Source organism: Drosophila pseudoobscura, chromosome 4 (genome assembly GCF_009870125.1).
Source record: "Drosophila pseudoobscura strain MV-25-SWS-2005 chromosome 4, UCI_Dpse_MV25, whole genome shotgun sequence".
Classification (NCBI taxonomy): Eukaryota; Metazoa; Arthropoda; class Insecta; order Diptera; family Drosophilidae; genus Drosophila; species Drosophila pseudoobscura.
In genome coordinates this window covers 26822663-26841967 of record NC_046681.1, presented here as the reverse complement: position 1 = coordinate 26841967, position 19305 = coordinate 26822663, and the positions used below count along the sequence as shown (strand labels likewise).

The following is a 19305-nucleotide window of genomic DNA, read 5'->3' as shown; positions in this document are numbered from 1 at the left end:
TTCCGGAAGGTCGCCTTTAAACAGATTTCAGCTACAATTTCGTCACTTTAACTCGGACAAAAAAAGCAAACAGAAATAGAAACAGAAACCAACACCAGGACCGAAAACGAAACCAAAATCGAGGCGAACAAAGGCGGAGGCGCAGGCGGAGGCACAGGCGGAGGCACAGGCGGAGGCGCTGGCGGAGGAGCAGGCGGAGGCACAGGCGGAGGCGCAGCCTTCCTGCCTGACAAAATAAATAAGCAAAAAAAATAATTGAGCTGCTGCTGGTGCCATCATCGCATCATACCCAGCCTCAAATCCCAATGCCATCCATCCCCAATACCCCCGATTCCGGGGGCGGGGGGCCAGTCATCGACAGCAAAGGACACGAGATAATCGCCCGAACCTCCCTCCCAAAAAATTTGCCCGCTTCTATGAGTATTTTTTCTCTCTCTCTTAGGCGTCGAAAGAACATTTTTTGCGCTTGGCCAAGCTCCGTTCGTCCGTGATTAGCTTTGCTGGAGAGTCCTGGAGTCCTGCAGTCCTGGCTATCGGCCACGTCATGCCCGGGGAAGGCAGAGGCAGAGGCAGAGGCAAAGGCTTTGCCTTTGGCCAGGCTTTCTTTTTGGGGTGATAATTAGGCCTACGGCTAAGCGAAACCTCAAAGTTCCAGTCGACCCAAAGATGATTTATGATGCATGCCCCATGCTCTGCTGGAGTTCATTGCGCGTTAATTTATTACATGCTGGCCAAAGGGGACTGCCGTCTTGTAGTGGCCGTTCCAGCACTGATGGTGCCTGCAAATCGTTTAATTATGTGCGTTTTCTACCGCTTTTCCTTTGAGAAACCCTCTGGCGACGCCCCACGTCGGAAAGTTGCGACAAACGGCAACAGCTGAATGGATCCGGAGAGTGCCAGAGAGTGCCATTGGATGGGGTTGCTCATGAAATGCAGCACAAAGTCGCCTCCGTCATCCACTCGCTGCTGTTCGACGAAGCGGCCACTTCGAGTGCACTGAAGTGTGTTTGGCAGCAGAGGGATGGCAGAGGGATTGGCAGAGGGGGAATTGCCGTTGCAGTTGGCCAGCAAAATGATCAATTGATTTGCATTCCCTGCTCTGCCAGGCAGACGTTTAAAGCCATCTCTGGCAGCAGCAGAAGGACTGCAGCTGGACTGCAGGATTGGACTCCGGGCCCAGGGCTTAATACTCCCGCGTTTAACCCTTAACCCCTTGTGGCCGGAGTGGCGGCAGAAGGAACCAAATTTTGGTAGGACTTTGGAGACCTCGTCAGAGGGTTGCGATCGAAGGCGATCTAAGGGAGTTTTCTTGGGCCTAGGATCCAGCCAAGACTCCTCCAGCAGGAGCTCCCTCCTGCCCCAACTTCTTGGAGTGAAGTGCTTTGGTTTGGTTTGGTTTTCGATCAGCTTTTGGGGCACCTACGTGGGTTAAGCCGAGTGGCAAGTGCCCGCCACACACTGCCGCACACAGACGCACTGCCGCGTGCATGTGGCAAGCAAAACAGCTCGCTGGGGAACTGTAAATCACGTCGAGCGCAGAGCGCAAATTGGTTAGTGAAACACATAAACCAAGCGGCACACATTCATCAGAGAGGGAGGGGGAGAAAGGAGGAGCTGTTTCCTTTCTAGGCAGGAGGGGGGGGAGGGGCACACACATGAGTTGGCAGACTAAATTCGCGCTTTTGAAAAATGAAAGCACACACAGACGGACAGAGGGAAGTACAGAGGAAATACACACGGAGAAATGTGAAAGTTGTAGCGTGAATGTAATCTCTCCTAAAGGAGAGGGTCGAACCCTAAAGGAGGAGACTTGAGTCTGCCTCTGCAGCAGTGGCATACGAATCATATTATCCTTAGGTGGAATTAGTTGTGTGTCCCCCCTCCCCTCCCCTCTCGGCGGTACAGTCGCCGTGCCATCCGTTGCCAGGAAGTGCTCTCCCCCACTCCCCAGGAGCCGAAGCTTTCCTTTTTGCAGCACTTTGCTTTAACTTATTTTACTTGCAGCACAAATTGAAAGACAAATCCATCCTGCAATGTCCTGGAAATGGCATCGTATCCTCCCCTGCCTCCCCTAAACAACAGAATGGCAGTAAATGAAATTTTCCATGGCCGCTCGCCGATCGAAGAGAAATTGAAAAAATAATCATAAATATTGCATGCAGCTCGTTGCAGCACGGCTCTCTCGATGGCTCTTTGGCTCTGCCTCTGCCTTTTCTTTTTTTTTTTGCCGATTAAGCGGCACAAAATGTGAATGCAACCAAGGCTCGGGATACGGTTTCGGCTCGCCGGTTAAGTATACGCCGCGGGGGCGCCGCCAGAGCTTAGCCCGAAAATGCGCACAAGCCGGTTTATGTCACCCGCAGTGGCAGCGGGGAGGGAGGGGGGTGGGGGGGGGCCAGGGGCAGGGACATGCCATATTTACACGGCACTCCATTTCTATGGCAGCCACAAGGATGGAAATGAGGATGAGAATGACGCCTCCGGCAAGGAATATTCTAAAAAGCTTCGTGTGAAAATAATTTTACGCCGGAAAACAAGGTTAAAAAAGGTGTTATAACCCCCTCCCCCCAACCCCCACCAACGAACGAAGGAGTAACGAAACGCTTAAAGCGTTTTCAGCACATTTAAGGTGGGAAAAGTTTTCTCCATCATCATCATCGTCGTCCGCGTTGGATCCCTCTATCCGTCTATCTCCCTCCGCTCCAACGGAGGACTGGGTTCTCTTTTACATGGTGAAAATTAAAAGTTAAATGCGCAAAGTCAATAAAAGACAGCGATACTAACAAATGGTGAATGAAAAAATGGAAAATGGATGGAAAATAGGGGAACTGGGGTATCGGGGGCTATCTGGGGGTAGTGGCAGTTGAGAAATCCTTTAATGCCCTTCGTATTTGCATGGTGGCAACGGCAATGGCAAGTGCAACGGAATGGCAGCAGGCAGTGGCATTGGGAGACTATCCATTGAGGACAATGCCGTCACTTCTTCCCCTCCATTTTTTGTGTCTTTTGTGCGGCAATTGCGACGCCAACTGTTTGCCGAGAGATAAAAACTTGGGGGGGCGGCTTGAGTTGACAAACGCCGACTAATAAAATGCACTTGCCACAGTGGCAGGAGGCACAGTGGCAGGCACAGTGGCAGCCACTGCGACTGCAAAATGGTTTGAATCGTTTGCATTTTGTCTTTGACGGCTGAGTGGATGCGTTTGCTCTACTAATTGATGCACTAAGCAGCGCTTGTATGCCTTTCAATTAGACCCAATCCAAGGCGCCTCCCCCTCCCTTGCCACAGAGAGTGTCTCCCTTTTGGATGAAACTGTCCGCTTATCAATGCGGCTGATTGTCAGGGCCGAGTGCCGTGGGCGCCCGCAAAGGCATGACTGAGGGGGGCATTCAATCGAAAGGGCTCTGAGAGAAAACCAAAAATCAATCGAGGCAAAATATGCAAAGCATTTTTTAATTAAATTTTGAAGATCTTGCCCAGAGGCAGAGCCCAGTGCTAAGCTCTGGCACAAATTATATATTGAGAGAGAACGCATTCAGGCATGGATTATTGCCAGGACGACAGAGGTGGAGAGGGTGAGAGAGGGGAGGGGGCAGAGCTAGGCATACCACAGTTGTTGAGATTTTTTTAATTGCAATTGCAGCAGCAACTCGGCAACCCGGCAACCCGGCACTCATTAAAGCGATAAATTTTCAATGCAAATGAAAATTTTCAATTTCATTTTAATTTCCACTTGCACACAGGAGGGGCCTTGGCAGAGAGGGGGGGTGCGGGGGTAAAAAGGGAAACTAGTTTCGAACATTTTTCGCACTTGCAAACATTATTTCCGACCACTGAAGCTTGTTCGAGTCGCTTTGGATGGACCCAGGACAACAGCAGGGTATATTGGAAGGAGGGTAAGGGCCCGCCGCTTCCTGAGTATCCCGGCTATTGTCTTCAATGCTCTGATGAGCACTCTTCCCTCTCTGTATTACATTCCCTGCAGCTCTCTGGCCCTGCCCAACCTCCACGTTTCGTGTACCTTGGGAAGAAGGAGACCTTCGTAGAGCAAACATTGGGCGGCACTTGCTTTTAGCCCTAATTAGTCAATTTATGTTCAATTTGCTAATTTGTCGATGCTCTGCTGTAACTATGGATGCATCGAACATATGCCTACACATCCTCCGTTGGCCACAGACGTATGATTAATATTTAATTGCATTATCCAGAGTGCAGTCTCCCAAACTCGCTCTCTCTGTGTGCATTTGCCTGCAACCAAGGCAAATTAAATTAACATTTATATATTGGTCCAGATAGAGATAGAGAGATAGAGAGGGGTAGAGAGGGGTAGAGAGGGAGTTGCAATGAAAACTCATAAATTGCATCCGCTGGCCGCCCTGATGGGTTTACCACCAACCGGAATTCAATCAGCCAGCAGAGTCGAATCGTTTCCATTAGCTAGAAAAACCCCCCAACCATTCAACGGGGGGGGGGGGCTGACAAATAGACAAACATAAATATCAACAGAAACCAGAGGGGCCAGAGGCAAGAGCTATTGAAAACGTATCAAACAGCAGCTGTGCATCGATGACGCAGATGAATAAGAGTCAAGACCAAGGCACCGCAGACGCCGTTTGTCTGGGGTTTTCCCTAAATACACCTGACGTTTATTTGAGCTGTGAAACGTCACTCCGTACGAGCCGTAGAGCGGGCCAAGAAAGGTATAAAAGAGCTGTGGAGGCGGTGAAAGTTATCACAGTTTCGGCTTGAATTCGAAAAACATGCGTTTCTACATCTTGATTGTCCTCTTTGCATTGGTTGCTGTGGCAGCTGCTCAGGGCAGACGTCCACAGAGGGGAGGACGACCGAATGGTCAGCAGCCAGGACCACCAGGCAGGCCGCAATGGGGTCTGCCACCAAATGGCACTCTGCCCGACAATGGCAACAGCACAAGCACAACCACAACGACCACCACTGAGGCCAGCAGCACTACCGAGGCTTCCTCCTCCTAGGATGTTACCCAAAGTCAATCTAAAATCCATTTTTGGCTGGCTCAAGCCCCCTTGAACATGATATTAATAAAAGTTTTCCCGCAAGAACTAAATCTTCGTCACATTTTTTTCCTCCGACAGATTTCGCACAAGACACTTGCATTATGTAGTCCTTAGATGGATGTCGGGGCGAAAGGGGGGTGGAGGGGCGGTGTGCCTCGGAAATCGAAATGTAACTTGTTCGCTGCTGCACAAGGCCGCCACGCGGCGGCTGACAGCTGGCGGCCATGAGAGAGACACCCATGGAGGTGGCACGTACCAGCACAAAAGCCCTGGGAAATGGGCAAATCCCTGGCCCGCTCTGCAGCTCAAAGGATGGTGAATGGTGCCTTGCCAGCGTTTCCTCTTCCGACTCGCGCTGCAATTATGTCACGGGCAGAGCAGGGTATCCGTTCGTATAAAAAACAAGCTCAACACTTTATTTATGCACTCTCGCTTGTCGTTTGTCTTGAAAGTTTTCGCATTAAACGGCCAGAGTTTGCCCAAACTATGTGCAATGAAAATGAGTTTCCTTGCCAAAAACAGGAAAAACTATACGAAAAGCCACTTGCAGCGGCAGGGGGGAGGCAGGCTCAACTGGAGGATGCCAAAGGTCGGGTCGGCAACAGTTGGCTCTCATCCCAGGCCAATGCCTGGCATTCTCGAGGGGAGATTTGCTGCTGCTCCGTCGGGGGAAGGCTTATCCCAGCCCGGGACTGGCTGTCATTCCCATTGCGATGTGACTCTCCTCTGGATTCCGGACTTTAAGCGCCTTAAGAGCGAGCCATTGATGTCGTTGGGCCTTAAATATCTGAGGCAGAAATTGATCAAAAGTCAGGCCGGACAGGGAGAACCTGGAGCCCTGGAGTACATGGGACACATGGGGCCACCCGATGGGGGCACATTTTTATTGGTCATTAGTGCGAGCCTCTATCGGCATTCGTAAGCATTTACACATCGTTAAACTTTCATTTCCGGCAAATTAAGCGCATTTTATGTACCTTCTGCCCCTTCCGACTGAAGGCCCTTCCGTCCTCTAGGTCGGGGCCATACCCATTCGATGGCGGCGATGTCAGCAAAACGCTGCCCCACATCACGGCACATCCAGGGGCATCCAGGGGCTCAAACGGATGACCACAACAAACTGCCGGGCTCATATCCTGGGTCTTGGGCATATTTAATGGAGAGCAAGCAAGCAAGCAAATGGGCGACGCCTCCGGGCGTGTCCAGGTCCTTTGTTTGCCTTTCAATCGAAAGTCAATAGCAAGGCCTTGCCTTGCCACTGACTGTGGCTCGATTTCGGGGTCTATAAAAGCGCTGACCGGACTCTGGCCGCCGACTGTTCCGTTCTATTCTGTTCTATTGATCATGTCTTTCTGGGCCGTCAGTCGCGGCCTGACGCCACCGTCGAAGGTGGCGCCCATGCTGAACCCGAACCAGCGCCAGTTCCTGGAGGACGAGATGCGGTACCGCGAGAAGTTGAAGCTGGTGGCGCGGGGGGACGCCATGGACGAGGTGTACGTGCGCAAGCAGGAGACGGTGGACGATCCGCTGGAGCTGGACAGGCACGACTCCTTCTACCAGACGACCAAGAGCCTGCTGGTGCTGTTCCAGATCATGGGCGTGATGCCCATCCACCGGAATCCGCCGGTGAAGAACCTGCCGCGCACGGGCTACTCCTGGGGCTCCAAGCAGGTCATGTGGGCCATCTTCATCTACAGCTGCCAGACGACGGTGGTGGTGCTGGTGCTGCGGGAGCGGGTGAAGAAGTTCGTCACCAGCCCGGACAAGCGCTTCGACGAGGCCATCTACAACGTGATCTTCATCAGCCTGCTGTTCACGAACTTCCTGCTGCCGGTAGCCAGCTGGCGGCACGGGCCCCAGGTGGCCATCTTCAAGAACATGTGGACCAACTACCAGTACAAGTTCTTCAAGACGACGGGCAGCCCGATCGTGTTCCCGAACCTCTACCCGCTGACCTGGTCGCTGTGCATCTTCTCCTGGGTCCTGAGCATCGCCATCAATCTCTCGCAGTACTTCCTGCAGCCGGACTTCCGGCTGTGGTACACCTTCGCCTACTACCCCATCATCGCGATGCTGAACTGCTTCTGCAGCCTGTGGTACATCAACTGCAACGCCTTCGGCACCGCCAGCCGCGCCCTCTCGGACGCCCTGCAGACCACCATTCGCGGCGAGAAGCCCGCCCAGAAGCTGACGGAGTACCGCCACCTGTGGGTGGACCTCAGCCACATGATGCAGCAGCTGGGGCGGGCCTACTCGAACATGTACGGCATGTACTGCCTCGTGATCTTCTTCACCACGATCATCGCCACGTACGGCAGCATCAGCGAGATCATGGACCACGGCGCCACCTACAAGGAGGTGGGCCTCTTCGTCATCGTCTTCTACTGCATGGGCCTGCTGTACATCATCTGCAACGAGGCCCACTACGCCTCCCGCAAGGTCGGCCTCGACTTCCAGACCAAGCTGCTCAACATCAACCTCACGTCCGTGGACGCGGCCACCCAGAAGGAGGTCGAGATGCTCCTGGTGGCCATCAACAAGAACCCGCCCATCATGAACCTCGACGGCTATGCGAACATCAACCGCGAGCTCATCACCACCAACATCTCCTTCATGGCCACGTATCTGGTGGTGCTCCTCCAGTTCAAGATCACCGAGCAGAGACGCACTAATTCGCAGGCCGCTTAAGTCTTATCAAGAAAATAGTTCTAGTAATCGTTAAATAAAATCGAAATAGTAATGGAATACTATTAAATGAAGATCTATTAAGATCTACCCAGCTGTGATGTGGCCTATTGGAATTTTCATCCACTTCCTCAGTTTTCTCTGTATTTTATTTGCTACGGGAATAACATATTCATGTATTCCTTATATACACAACTGGAAAAAACATATTTCTCTGGGAAATCTGCAGTTTATTTTCCGGTTTAACTCATCAGGATATGATCTGGCTGATGAAACAGATTCTTTATACAGCTTTTGATTTATTTTGTGTCTTTGAAATCTTATACATAATCCTTTATAAGGAGGAATATTGAACATTCTCTCCCGCTCGCACTGACAGTAGTCTTAGCCGCTCGCCTTCTCTTTCTTGCCTTACTCGACTTCCGAAAGTTTTCGACGAGAGAATACAAAATCAAAGCGTAAAATGCATCTCGATTTGATATTATTCCCCATTTCGATTTATTATCGAGCTGCCTTTTTCTGGGCAGCCATTTGAAAACTAATTAAAAGCGTATTTAAACGTAAAACTACTGCCCTTGTATTGGAGGCCACAGTGTTATATCTCATATCATTCGTATACATCCATTATTTATAGTTCATGTATAAATGGACATCCATAATTCACTATTATTAGTATTGCATATAAATGCAGATGCAGACAGATGTATGTAAACATAAACATAAATGGCCTTCACTTAATCATCATCCCAATTAAAAAACTGAATTAAAACTAATTAAAAACTAATTTAAATTTAAAGCTTATACTTTTTTTCGATGGAGTGCTGCGGGGGATTGCCTTTGCGGTTTGTTTAACTGAGAACAAACTAGCAGCGATATACATACATTTGTATGTATGGATAGATTTGTCTGGACCAACCAAACACTAGAACTAACAGAAAAGCGTGGGTGGGGGCCTCTTGTGTCTCATATAAGATAGCATCCCTAGATATGCCCAGCATGAACGTTTTAGGGTTATAAGCAATACCCATAATTCCGCTTTGGCACACCTTAACCCCTCACACCTAATCCTCTTAAGATTATAGCACTATAAATATTAATGATATTTTCCCGTATTTATAGACCATTATTAGCAGATAATTGTTAATTAATTAAATAAATAAACATGCTATTTCTGTCTCTCTTTCAGCTGCTGCAATGTCGATTTTGAATGTAAGTATAAATCGAGAGATATTCGCAGTAGCGATAAGCACGGACTGAAATTTTTCGGCACGAATCAACACTGGACGAAAATGAATCGAACACTGTCCAACACGAAATATTATATTTTCCTTTTTTCAATATTTTTATTAATTTTATACTTAATCAATGCCTTCCAATATCTGTCAAAAACAATGACGGTTTATATTCTTATATTCAACAGCAAAAATTTATAGGAGCTATCGAAGAAATGATTTGTTATGGAATTTGTTATGCATTTTTCACCTGGTCGTCAGTTTCTTACGGAGATATATTGTTTATCGTGATATTTTGCCCATTGTAGGCCCTGAAAAAATTCCACTTTTCAATACGCACATGAGGGCACCCGTCGTGTCACGATGAAAGCACGATGCCCACCTCTATTTCGCAGGCTGGTATTTTAAAGCCTGTCCTGTTTACACTAGGACTGCGTGATTGTGTGATGATTAGGGGCCTAGTGGTGGTAAAAAGGGGCATTCGTTTCGAGCCCTCTATCTCCGCAACTACCACCACTATTGACAACAAAAAACAGCTGATCGAAGCATATCATTTTTGGCGGGAGGAAAACAGTAATAATCCTAAAACCAAGGTCCAAGGTGACGTATCGTCAGATCTTTTAATTTATTTAATTCCTATTCGAAATTCTCAGTTTTATTTCAACCCTACCCCATCCATCGATGGAAAATGTGTCATCGAGGAAAACGGGCGACGGACTACAGCGGCAACACCTACCTGGGCCTCCAGCTGGGGACCCTGCGGCTGAGGGCCGTGATTGTGGACTCTGAAATGAAGGTCCAGCACACGGCCACCGTAAACTACGACTTGGATCTGCCGGAGTTCGAGACCTCGGGTGGAATCCTCACCGATACCCACCCCGACGAGGGCCTCGCCAATCCCGTGATGTGGGTGAAGGCGCTGGACATGCTGCTGAACTGCCTGAGCGCGCAGGGGGCGGACCTGCACTCGGTGGCGGCCATCGCGGGAGCGGCGCAGCAGCACGGGTGCGTCTTCTGGTCGGACATCGGACTGCGGCGTCTGTGCAACCTGAATGCGATCCTGCGGCTCCACGAGCAGCTCAACGCCAACGCCTTCGAGCTGACGCGCACGCCCGTCTGGCTGGACGGCTCGGCGAGCGCGCAGGCCTTCGAGATGCAGCAGGAAGTGGGCGGCTCCAACGACATGGCGGCCATCACGGGGTCGCGGGCCTATGCCCGGTGCACCGGGCCCCAGATCCGCAAGGTCTATCAGCAGTGTCCGGAGCACTACGAGCGCACGTCGCGGATTTCGCTGGTGAGCAGCTTCCTCTCCTCGCTGCTGGTGGGCGGCGTGGGCTCCATCGACCTCTGCGATGGGTCCGGCATGAACCTGCTGGACATCCAGAACCGGGAGTGGTCAGAGAAGTGCCTGGCGGCGTGCGCGCCGGACCTGGCCAGGCGCCTGATGAAGCCCATCGACCCGTCGCGCCTCCAGGGACGCGTGGCCGACTACTACGTGAAGCGCTGGAACTTCCGGCCCGACTGCATGGTGGTGCCGGCCATCGGCATCGCCCACTCCCGGTTCGTGGGCATGCTGCTGGAGAAGGACTTGCTCGTGCTCACGATGGACATCGGCGACGGCCTGATGGTGCACCTGGGCAAGGTGCACCGCAAGATGGACGAGGGCCTGGTGCTGTGCCACCCCACCATTCCCAACGAGTACATGGGCCTGCTGTTCTTCCGCAACGGCTCGGAGATCAGGCAGGCCTTCTGCGAGCAGCTGGCCGACGGCGACTGGGAGCGCTTCAACGCGATGCTCGACGCAACGCCGATGGGCAACGACGGCCACCTGGCCATGCACTTCCCCGACAGGGAGTTCATTCCCGACGCCAAGGGCACGCTGCGGTGGAGCTCCAATCTGAACCCCACGTCGCAGGAGGCTCTGCACGGCGTCCAGCAGTTCGAGCGTCCCGAGACGGAAGCCCGCGCCCTCATCGAGGGCCAGCTGATGCATCACCGCGCCGTTGCGCAGGACCTGGGCTTCCAGTTCGGACCCAACACCACGGTCGTCGTGGCGGGCCCCGACTCGAAGCACCGCGGTATCCTCCAGATCGTGGCCGACGTCTTCAATGCCCCCGTCTACGAGAAGCTCGGTCCCGGGCCCTGCCTCCTCGGCTGCGCCTACCGCGCCCGCTACGCCTTCTACGAGCACCGCGAGGCCACCTGCAGCTGTCGCCGCTGCCTCAAAAGCCAGACGCCCCATCAGAGCTTCGGGGAGTTCTTCAGCAAGCTGCCCAAGGACCTGAACCTCGTGGCCAGTCCCCGTCCCGGCTGCGCGGAGGTCTACGCCCCCCTAATCGTCCGCTGCATGAACATGTGCCAGCTGCTGGCGGCCAGCACCAGCATCCACGACAGCCACATGGTCTTGACGTGATATCTAAGGTTTTTATTGCAATTGAGGGTCCAAGGGTCAACAAAGTGTGGGCTAGAAGTCGGCATCCCAGCCGGAGAGCTCGTCCGGCGGCTCGACGGGGTCGCAGGGGAAGCGATCGAAGTAGCGCACGTCCGTGGCATGGGCGATGGGCCGCACGAAGGGGGGAATCAGCAGCTGGCTGGCCAGCCCATCCCAGTCGAAGCCCAGGAACCACCTAGAGGAAACAAGGCGCCACATATTAGTACATCTAATGCTCGTTGGACATTCCGTTGGGTCATTTACTTGTGCTTCTTGATGTCCTGTATGCCGCCCGTCTGGTAGCCCAGTCGCTCCGAGGGAACGTCGCGGCAGAGGCGCTTGATCAGCTGCACGGCCCAGCGGGAGATGTGCTTGGGGAAGTCGATCATGTCGATGCCCTTGAGGATGAGGTTGTACGTCTGCATGGGATCCGAGGCACTGAACGGCGGCCTGATGGAGGACAAAGAAAAGGTTGAGGCTATGCCCAGAATAAACGAGATCCCTGTCCCCGTACGTACGTTCCGTTCAACAGCTCGTGGATCAGGATGCCCAGGGCCCAGTAGTCGACGGCGCGATCGTGGCCCTTGTTGAGGATGATCTCGGGCGCCACGTACTCGGGCGTGCCGCAGAAGGTCCACGTCTTGGCGCTGGTGCCTATGTGCTTGGCGAAGCCAAAGTCCACCAGCTTCACGTAGCCGCGCTCGTCCAGCATCAGGTTCTCGGGCTTGAGATCCCGGTAGATGATGCCGCGGGCGTGCAGGTACTCGAAGGCCTGCAGCACACAGCCGATGATGAACTGGGCGGCGTTGTCCTCGAAGGAGCCGCGGTCCCGCAGCATGGTCCAGATCTCGCCGCCCATGCAGGCCTCCAGCAGCATGTAGACGTACTTCTCGTCGCGGAAGGTGCGGTGCAGGCGACAGATGAAGGGACAGTGGGAGCTGAGCATGATGGTGCGCTCGCTGAAGATGTGCTCCTCCTGCTTGGTGTCCACGATGTGCCGCTTCTTCAGGCACTTCAGGGCGAAGGTGTCCACGCGGCCCTGGTGGTGCGCCTTGACCAGCTCCACGCGCCCGAAGCCCCCGATGCCCAGGGTGCTGACCACCTCGAGATCCGTGAGCCTCAGGTCGGGGAACTCCTGCTGGTGCTGCTGCGCCTGCGCCTGCGCGCCGAGCACCTCGTGGCTGTGGGCGGCCGCCTTCATGGCCAGCATGCGGCTCTCGTCCCCGTAGTCCTTCTCCTTCAGCTCGCACAGGTCCCCGATCAGCCGCTTGAAGGAGTCCGTGTCCAGGGAGAGGCACTCCACGCCCGGCGGAAGGGCTATAATGTTCGCCGTGCGCTTGTCCTCGTTGATGAGTGCCTGTTCGCCGAAGTAGTCGCCGCGCGAGAGGGTGCGCAGCTCCGTCTCCTCCAGCGCGTTGGGCGTCAGCTTCTGGGTCACCCGCACGTTGCCCTGCGAGATCAGGAAGAAGCTGTCGCCGGCGGTGCCCTGCCGGATGATGTACGTCCCAGCGGCGTAGAATTCCAGCTCGAGCACGTCGGCGATCTTGGCCAGCAGCTCCTCGCTGAGATTCCGCAACAGCGGCACCGATCGCAGGAAGTTGACACTGTTCTCGATCCGCTGCAGGCCCGTGCGCATCATGATCTGCTGGAAGACGCGGCGGTCCAGCACCCACACCCGAGATTCGCTCAACACGCGGATGGAGGCGGTGCGCGTGCAGTTGTAGAGGATCGCCAGCTCCCCGAAGGCCTTGCCCGGCCCCATCTTGTCCAGCACCTTGCCGTTCTGCATCACCGCAAACTCCCCGGCGGCGGACACGTACAGGTGGGCCCCCGCCTCGCCCTCGCGAATGACAAACTCCCCGGCCGCTATGCTCTTGGAGTACATCGAGTCCACCAGCTCGCGCACCTGCGAGGCGTCTATGTTCTTGAGGAAGTCGTTGTCCATGATGGCGTCTTTGATCTGCTGCTTAGCGCTGGAGGAAAGAACAGTAGAAGAGTGAGCTACGATCCGTGGCTGAATCTGTATCTGGGACCCACCTGAAATCCTTTTCGTATTTGGGAATCGGGGCGCTGTACGACTGCTGCATGGATTGGACGCAGCTCTCGGCGGACACTCCCTGCTTCTTGATGGCCGCCGGCAAGGGCTTGGGCCGCATCTCAGGCGCTGCTGTCGTTGCCGTTGTGTCTGTGGTTTTGCCTGTGGGTGGCCCCAGAGAGAGTGCCTCCATGGCAAACTCTGGGCTGCTGGGCAGCACCATGCCACAGGAGGTGCAGAGGTGCGGATTCGCATGGCTGCTGGTCACCTCGCCGCACTGCTCGGGCAGGGAGTAGAGCTTCGTCTTGGTCGGGGAGTGCTGCAGCCGCTCGTTTCGCTCATTCCTGGTCACATTCAGATGGTTGGTGGTCTGCTGGAGCACGCTCTGGAGGGACACAAAGAGGCGACAATTGGAAAGTGTTGCCTAATCAATTCCCATTTCCATTCCGAGGCAATTGAGTGGCCAATCAATGGCCAACGCGTGATGCTCGATGCCTAGTCCCCCCTTCTCCCCAGGAACCCAATTAGGCGACTCGTCTCCGAGTGTCTGAGTGCGCCGGCATTCACGTGCTTCGAATCGACAGTGCCCCATGACGAATGCAGAGATGAGGAGAACTGGGCCACAAGTGGGTGCGTGATGGGTGGGTGCGTGTTGTCCTTATCATGGTCCGCAAATAGAATGCAAAACTTCCACTCCGAAATCAGTGACCCAAAAACAAAAGCGGCCACAGATAAAGCCCAGGTCCGAGGCGCCTCTGGCTCCAGGCCCGGTTCCACCTCGGCGCAGGCCAAACAAGATAAGCCCTGGCTTCCTCCTCCCTCCCCCCCACCCCGGGCATTGTTTCCCAAAATTATTTGCATAGAAATTAGCATTTGAAAAACGCTCTTCGCCACAGCTCTGGATTCTCTTTTTCGAGCCGAAAGCGCGCGTGCTGCCCTCCGTCCATGTGTTTGTTTGCCCAAAGCAAACCCAAGATTTGGTGCTCTGAGGAGGCTGCTCTGCTGGAGGTGATCCGGCAATTAGCGGCGCGGCGCTGCCCGACTCGAGAGCGGACCGAAAGAGTCCGCTGTGCGAGACTTAATTCAATTCTCTTTGGCTTTTGTTGCGACTGAGAGATGTGCTATCCGCTATCTCGAGACTCGAATCTCGAATCTTTACAAATCAAAGTCGCGCTGCCAGTCTCTAGAAAATCTCGCCCAGAAGTGCTAATCACTTGGCTCAATAAATCTGCTTTACAATTCAAATAGAGATCCGAGCGGAAGAGATGCGGATGGGAACGGGATGGGGATGGGGATGGAGAATCAAGAGGTTCAAGTACAAATTTATAAGGCACTAAGCACTAAGTACTAAGCACTAAACGAGAACCGAGAACCGAGTGCGAGTGTATCTGGCAGATACCATTGCCACTGCCATGCGGCCATGTGGGGTAGGGTTTTGGCTTGGGGTGTATCTGATATCTCGGCAGACTACTGGTGCTGCTGTTGCTGCTTCTGCTGCTGCTCCTCCTCTAGTATCTGCTCTATCAAAGATAACAACAATGTGCGACGCAATTGATAGGAGGGTGAGCGTATTTGCAGATACTTTTGTATCTCTGCGATACACAAAGCGAATTCGAAATTAGTCCGAAAAACAGACCGAGCGGACCACCACAATTGTTTGTCGCTAGCCGCCAGACCCGCCCGCCCGCCCTTCCTCCCGCCTCTTATCAGACGAAACAGAACAAACACAGGGCCCAAAACCAAACAAACGCGATGCCAAAGGCGACAGTCGACGATGGATGACTGGATGGCTGGATGGCTCGATGACTACGCGACTCTCTTACCTTCAGCTTGTGGATTTCCCGGTGCAGCTTGACCAGCTCGCTCTCTCGATTGCGCACCATCTCCTTGAGGGACAGCACGTCCTTGTGCAGGCTCTGGACAATCGCCTCGCGCTCCCGATCGTCCATTGGCCGGGCCATGGGTCAGCAGCGATTCGAATTTGGAACAAGGTTAGTCAGAGGTCTCTGTCTGTGTGGAGGTGCTTCTTCCAGGGGGTATCCCATTCAGACGGCGTGCTCTACTCTTCCGTTACGTTCCGTTCCGTTCAGAGGTTCGGCTCGCTTTAAATCGTTTGCTTACGGGCCCGCTTTCGGCCAGCGACTGGCGGCTAGCGGCGATCAACGCGGCGTATACGTGATTTCCGAAATAAGAGAACGGCCCAAGAGAGATAGAGAAATAGAGAGAGAGCGCGTTGCCTAGCGGAAGAGCTAGATCCCAGAGAATGAGGGAAAAGGCTTGCGCTTTGGAATTTGGGCTTATGTCTGAGGCTGCCCCTCGCCGTCTGCCAAGGCAAGGGTACATTCACCGGAAGGTAAGGCATCTCCGATCGAGTGGGCAGTGGCCTACCTGCGCCCAAACATACCTTGGACCGCCGCACAAAAGCCGAGCGTAATTTGATGATGACAGCTAACGCGACATTCACGCGGCACGGAGCTGAGTAAAAATTAAAATGAAAATGGAAAATGACAGCCACCAGATATGAAAGCGAAAGCTGGCCAGAGGAAAAGCCACCGTCTGCCTGCGAGATTTTCTGGTCGTGTTGCTTTGTTTCTCCACAGCGTAAACCAGTGTGGAATAAAGTTGCTTTATGCCGCCATAATAGCATTATAGTGCCAGAGCCAGAGCCAGAGCCAGAGCCAGTGGCCGACCCAACTATCAAGCGCTGGATGCGCTAAAAGCTGGCAAAATAAAACGCCAGCATGCCACAGCAAGGACGCTAAGGACACGGATGCGGACACGGGCACTACTCTGATTTCGCTGACGGCAATGGCATTGGCAGAGTCAGTGGCAAAGGAAAGCCCCGGAGAAGCATCGGCAGTGGCATCAGCGGCTTCCGCTTGTCGGTGGCCCACATTTAATGGAGGAGGAGGAGGAGGAGGAGCAGCAGCAGCAGCAACAGACAGTGATGTATCTGTGTATCTGTGTGTGGCCCTGGGTGGAGCAGTGTGCGTGCGTGCGGCAAAAATGCGACAACGATTCACGCGGGCAACGTGACAGCCAGCTGTGGTAGCAAAAGGATTAGCCCCGGACAGCGGGACACATGCGGCATATGCGCAATGATGCAGCAAATGATCTATTAAAGCCAAACCCAAGCAATGCCGAGAGAGTAGAGTGGAGTGGAGTGGAGTGGAAGATAAATTAATGCCAGAGCCTGTCAGAGCAGAGGTGAGGCCAGGAGACTGCCTCAAAACTTTGACAAGCGCCGGAAATTATCTGCAGGGGAGCAGCGGAGTTCTTCCTCTCGAATGACCCCATAGGATGCAGCCACAGACGACCACAGAGCAGAGAGCAGAGAGTGGAGGCCATGAGTGGAACGTCAATCCGGCAGAGACAACTAATTAATGGACGCTAATTTTAAGACGGGGCTCCACAGAGTTTGTCGCGCATTAAATGCACAAACTGAAAGTCTTTGACGGGAAAAGAAAATTAAAATAAATGAACTACTTCCATCAGAAGTGCCGCCCTAGAGGGAGGGGGGGCTGGGGTTGTAGTACAAGGATTAGCCAATCACCCGGGACGGGGTCTGAGGGGCAGAGGCACAGAAAAAGACAATCAGGCTAACAGGATTTGTGGCCTGCCAATATTTGCATAATAAATATCGCATGTCACAGATTTCACGGCGGTGATTACGAATGCCAGGAGCCATCACAGTCCTGAGTCGAGGAGCCCAGGAGCCAGGAGCTAGGAGACAGAATGCCATTCCTTGTGCCGTCTGTCAAAGGCATGCCAATGCCACAGCCAGAAGTGTCACGGAATCCGGTGACGGGCCATAAAAAAAAAGCATGCCATGGAGCTGTGGGGCAAAGCCAGGACAAATGCGATGGGAGCGCATAAAAAGAAAGAACAAATCAAGTGGCAATCTAGGGTTATGAGCGGGTTCTCACCGAGCACATATGTATGTAAATGGGGGGCTTTGGGTTGGCTTTGGGCCATGGCATGGCGATAGTATCAACGAGCAAAGAGCCCCTGCACAAACCCAATTTTCAGGAGATATACAAGAATAGTCGAGACAATGCCACCAAGGATTCCTGCAGTAGGCTGTTACCTTCAAAGCCAGGGTATTACCAGCCCCCTTGCCATTCATTTCCGTTGTGATTTGTGAGGACATACGCGGCCCCTGCCCGACCCGACCCGACCCTTCCCTTGGGGCCTCTCGTATCTTATCATCTTATCAACACAACATAACATTTCGTTCGTGTAGTTATTCAATTAAAATGGAGCCCCCCCCCCTCCCCTGGTCCGCCCACTCGGATCTACATCCGTCGTTCGGTTCGACTCCGTGCGAAAGTGTACGCTGGGGATTAATTCGAGAGGACAGCGGACATTGGCCAACGGTGGTGACCAGGTGGATCCTCCCACTCCCATTATATATCCGAATTTGGCTTGGCCCCGGCCGCCATGGCTAAGGGCTCCATTCATTTCGGGGGCCTTTGTTTGGTTTCTGCTCGCATTCGTATCTCTGTTATTGCCCTTTTGCTACCCTCTAAGCAGGGCCTGTGGGGGGTATCCCTGATCACGCGCCCTTTTTGGTGGCTCTGCTGCTTAGAGGTACGCCCAGGTCGACTACTTTCACACACACACCCCTACCCTTTTGTTGTGTTTTGTTCGCTTTTTGTCTGCTTTATCCCCGAGAAAGATAAATGTAACATGTTTGCTTTGGCACACAAAAAACCCAACCATGCCCCTCCCCCGCCCCTAATACGAGTACTCGTAACAGACAATGCATCATGTCCGTGTGCCAGCGGAATTATTCCATGGACAGTGCTGCCGTTGGTGGCTAATTTTCGGCTGATTTCTGGGGCCTCATCCGCTATGCACTCTTTGGAGCAATCTTCGTACCTGTCACACATCTCCGGGGGCAGTAATGCCGGAATCTTATGTGGAAAGGACGGACCCAAATGGAACTTTTTGCTGGGGCGAAAAACTTTTTCACTTTTCCCCCAGTTTTCCCAGCTTTTTGGTCATAATAAAAAGTGCTTGAAGGGAATGTGTTTCCAAGATGCAATCTGCCTCGGGCCCCGGCCCACCCCCTCCCCCGCCCCACATTTCCCTCTTGATGCAGAGTTGGCGTGTGCTTTCTTAGCCTTTTTGCTGATGATGTCCAAGAAAAGAGCACTGAAATGGTGTACCCTTTTGCAGAGGGTATTGTGGTTCGAGGGAAGACCTCTGCCCTGATCAGCTGAGAGGCCTTGCCCTACGAATGATTGTGATCCTCAAGGGTATTTCCTGGTTCGGTCTGCCGTTTCCTTTATGTTGCAGATAAATTTAGATTTTCCGAGTGCCTGAAAGGGGCAGGCCACGGGTGGGTAGGGGGGTGTGGGTGGGCTGGGGCAAGAAGTTGATGATGCTCATGCCGCCGCCTGTGCGTGTTTCTGAAGTTTTGCAAATTGCAAACACACACTCTCGTTACACACATATTCATCGGCGGACAATGATAGATTAGCCGGGAGAGTGGGCCCCGCATCTCTGCCCCCTACCCCACTACCCCCCTCTCCGTGCCTCCTTCTTTTGGCCTTTTGGCCATGCGCCCGGCTTGGGAAAACTTCAATTGGCAGTGCCCAACATTTCTTACAACAAAATTAAACTGTAATTGAAAAAGTCAATTAAAAACTTTCACATTTTGTTCTCAATGAACGCAGTCCCAGCCACGCCTCCTTCGCCTGCAGTTCCCCGCCCACAAAATGATATTTGCAGCTGAACATAACGCCTGCCAGGGAATAAAAGGAAAAAAAAAAAAAGAGGAAACGAAACGAAAATGAAAACTTTTTCCCTATCCACAGTCCTTTCATTCCATGCCCCATGCCGTCCCCCCATCTTATCAGGGGTTCAGACCTCGACCAAGTGTC

At 53.2% G+C, this 19305-nt stretch overlaps 4 protein-coding genes across 4 annotated transcripts; 3 read left to right on the top strand and 1 right to left on the bottom strand.

The window, feature by feature from the left end:
• Positions 1 to 4717: 4717 nt before the first annotated feature.
• Positions 4718 to 5084, top strand: LOC6903151 (bromodomain-containing protein DDB_G0270170). Its single transcript, XM_002132816.3, has one exon. It carries the CDS (start codon positions 4762 to 4764, stop codon positions 4990 to 4992), a length of 231 nt encoding a protein of 76 aa, XP_002132852.2. The 5' UTR covers positions 4718 to 4761; the 3' UTR covers positions 4993 to 5084.
• Positions 5085 to 6353: 1269 nt separating this feature from the next.
• On the top strand, positions 6354 to 7761 carry Gr21a (Gustatory receptor 21a). Its single transcript, XM_002132815.3, has one exon. The coding sequence runs from the start codon at positions 6379 to 6381 to the stop codon at positions 7720 to 7722; it is 1344 nt and encodes a 447-aa protein (XP_002132851.1). The 5' UTR covers positions 6354 to 6378; the 3' UTR covers positions 7723 to 7761.
• Positions 7762 to 9509: 1748 nt separating this feature from the next.
• On the top strand, positions 9510 to 11393 carry LOC4817546 (xylulose kinase). The gene has a single exon (XM_001356919.4). The coding sequence runs from the start codon at positions 9640 to 9642 to the stop codon at positions 11362 to 11364; it is 1725 nt and encodes a 574-aa protein (XP_001356955.3). The 5' UTR covers positions 9510 to 9639; the 3' UTR covers positions 11365 to 11393.
• Pkg21D (Protein kinase, cGMP-dependent at 21D) lies at positions 11356 to 15574 on the bottom strand. Its single transcript, XM_001356918.4, has 5 exons — positions 15241 to 15574; positions 13420 to 13802; positions 11901 to 13355; positions 11647 to 11832; positions 11356 to 11578 (listed from the first exon to the last, which is right to left on the bottom strand). Exons 1-5 carry the CDS (start codon positions 15376 to 15378, stop codon positions 11416 to 11418), a joined length of 2325 nt encoding a protein of 774 aa, XP_001356954.3. The 5' UTR covers positions 15379 to 15574; the 3' UTR covers positions 11356 to 11415.
• Positions 15575 to 19305: the final 3731 nt, after the last annotated feature.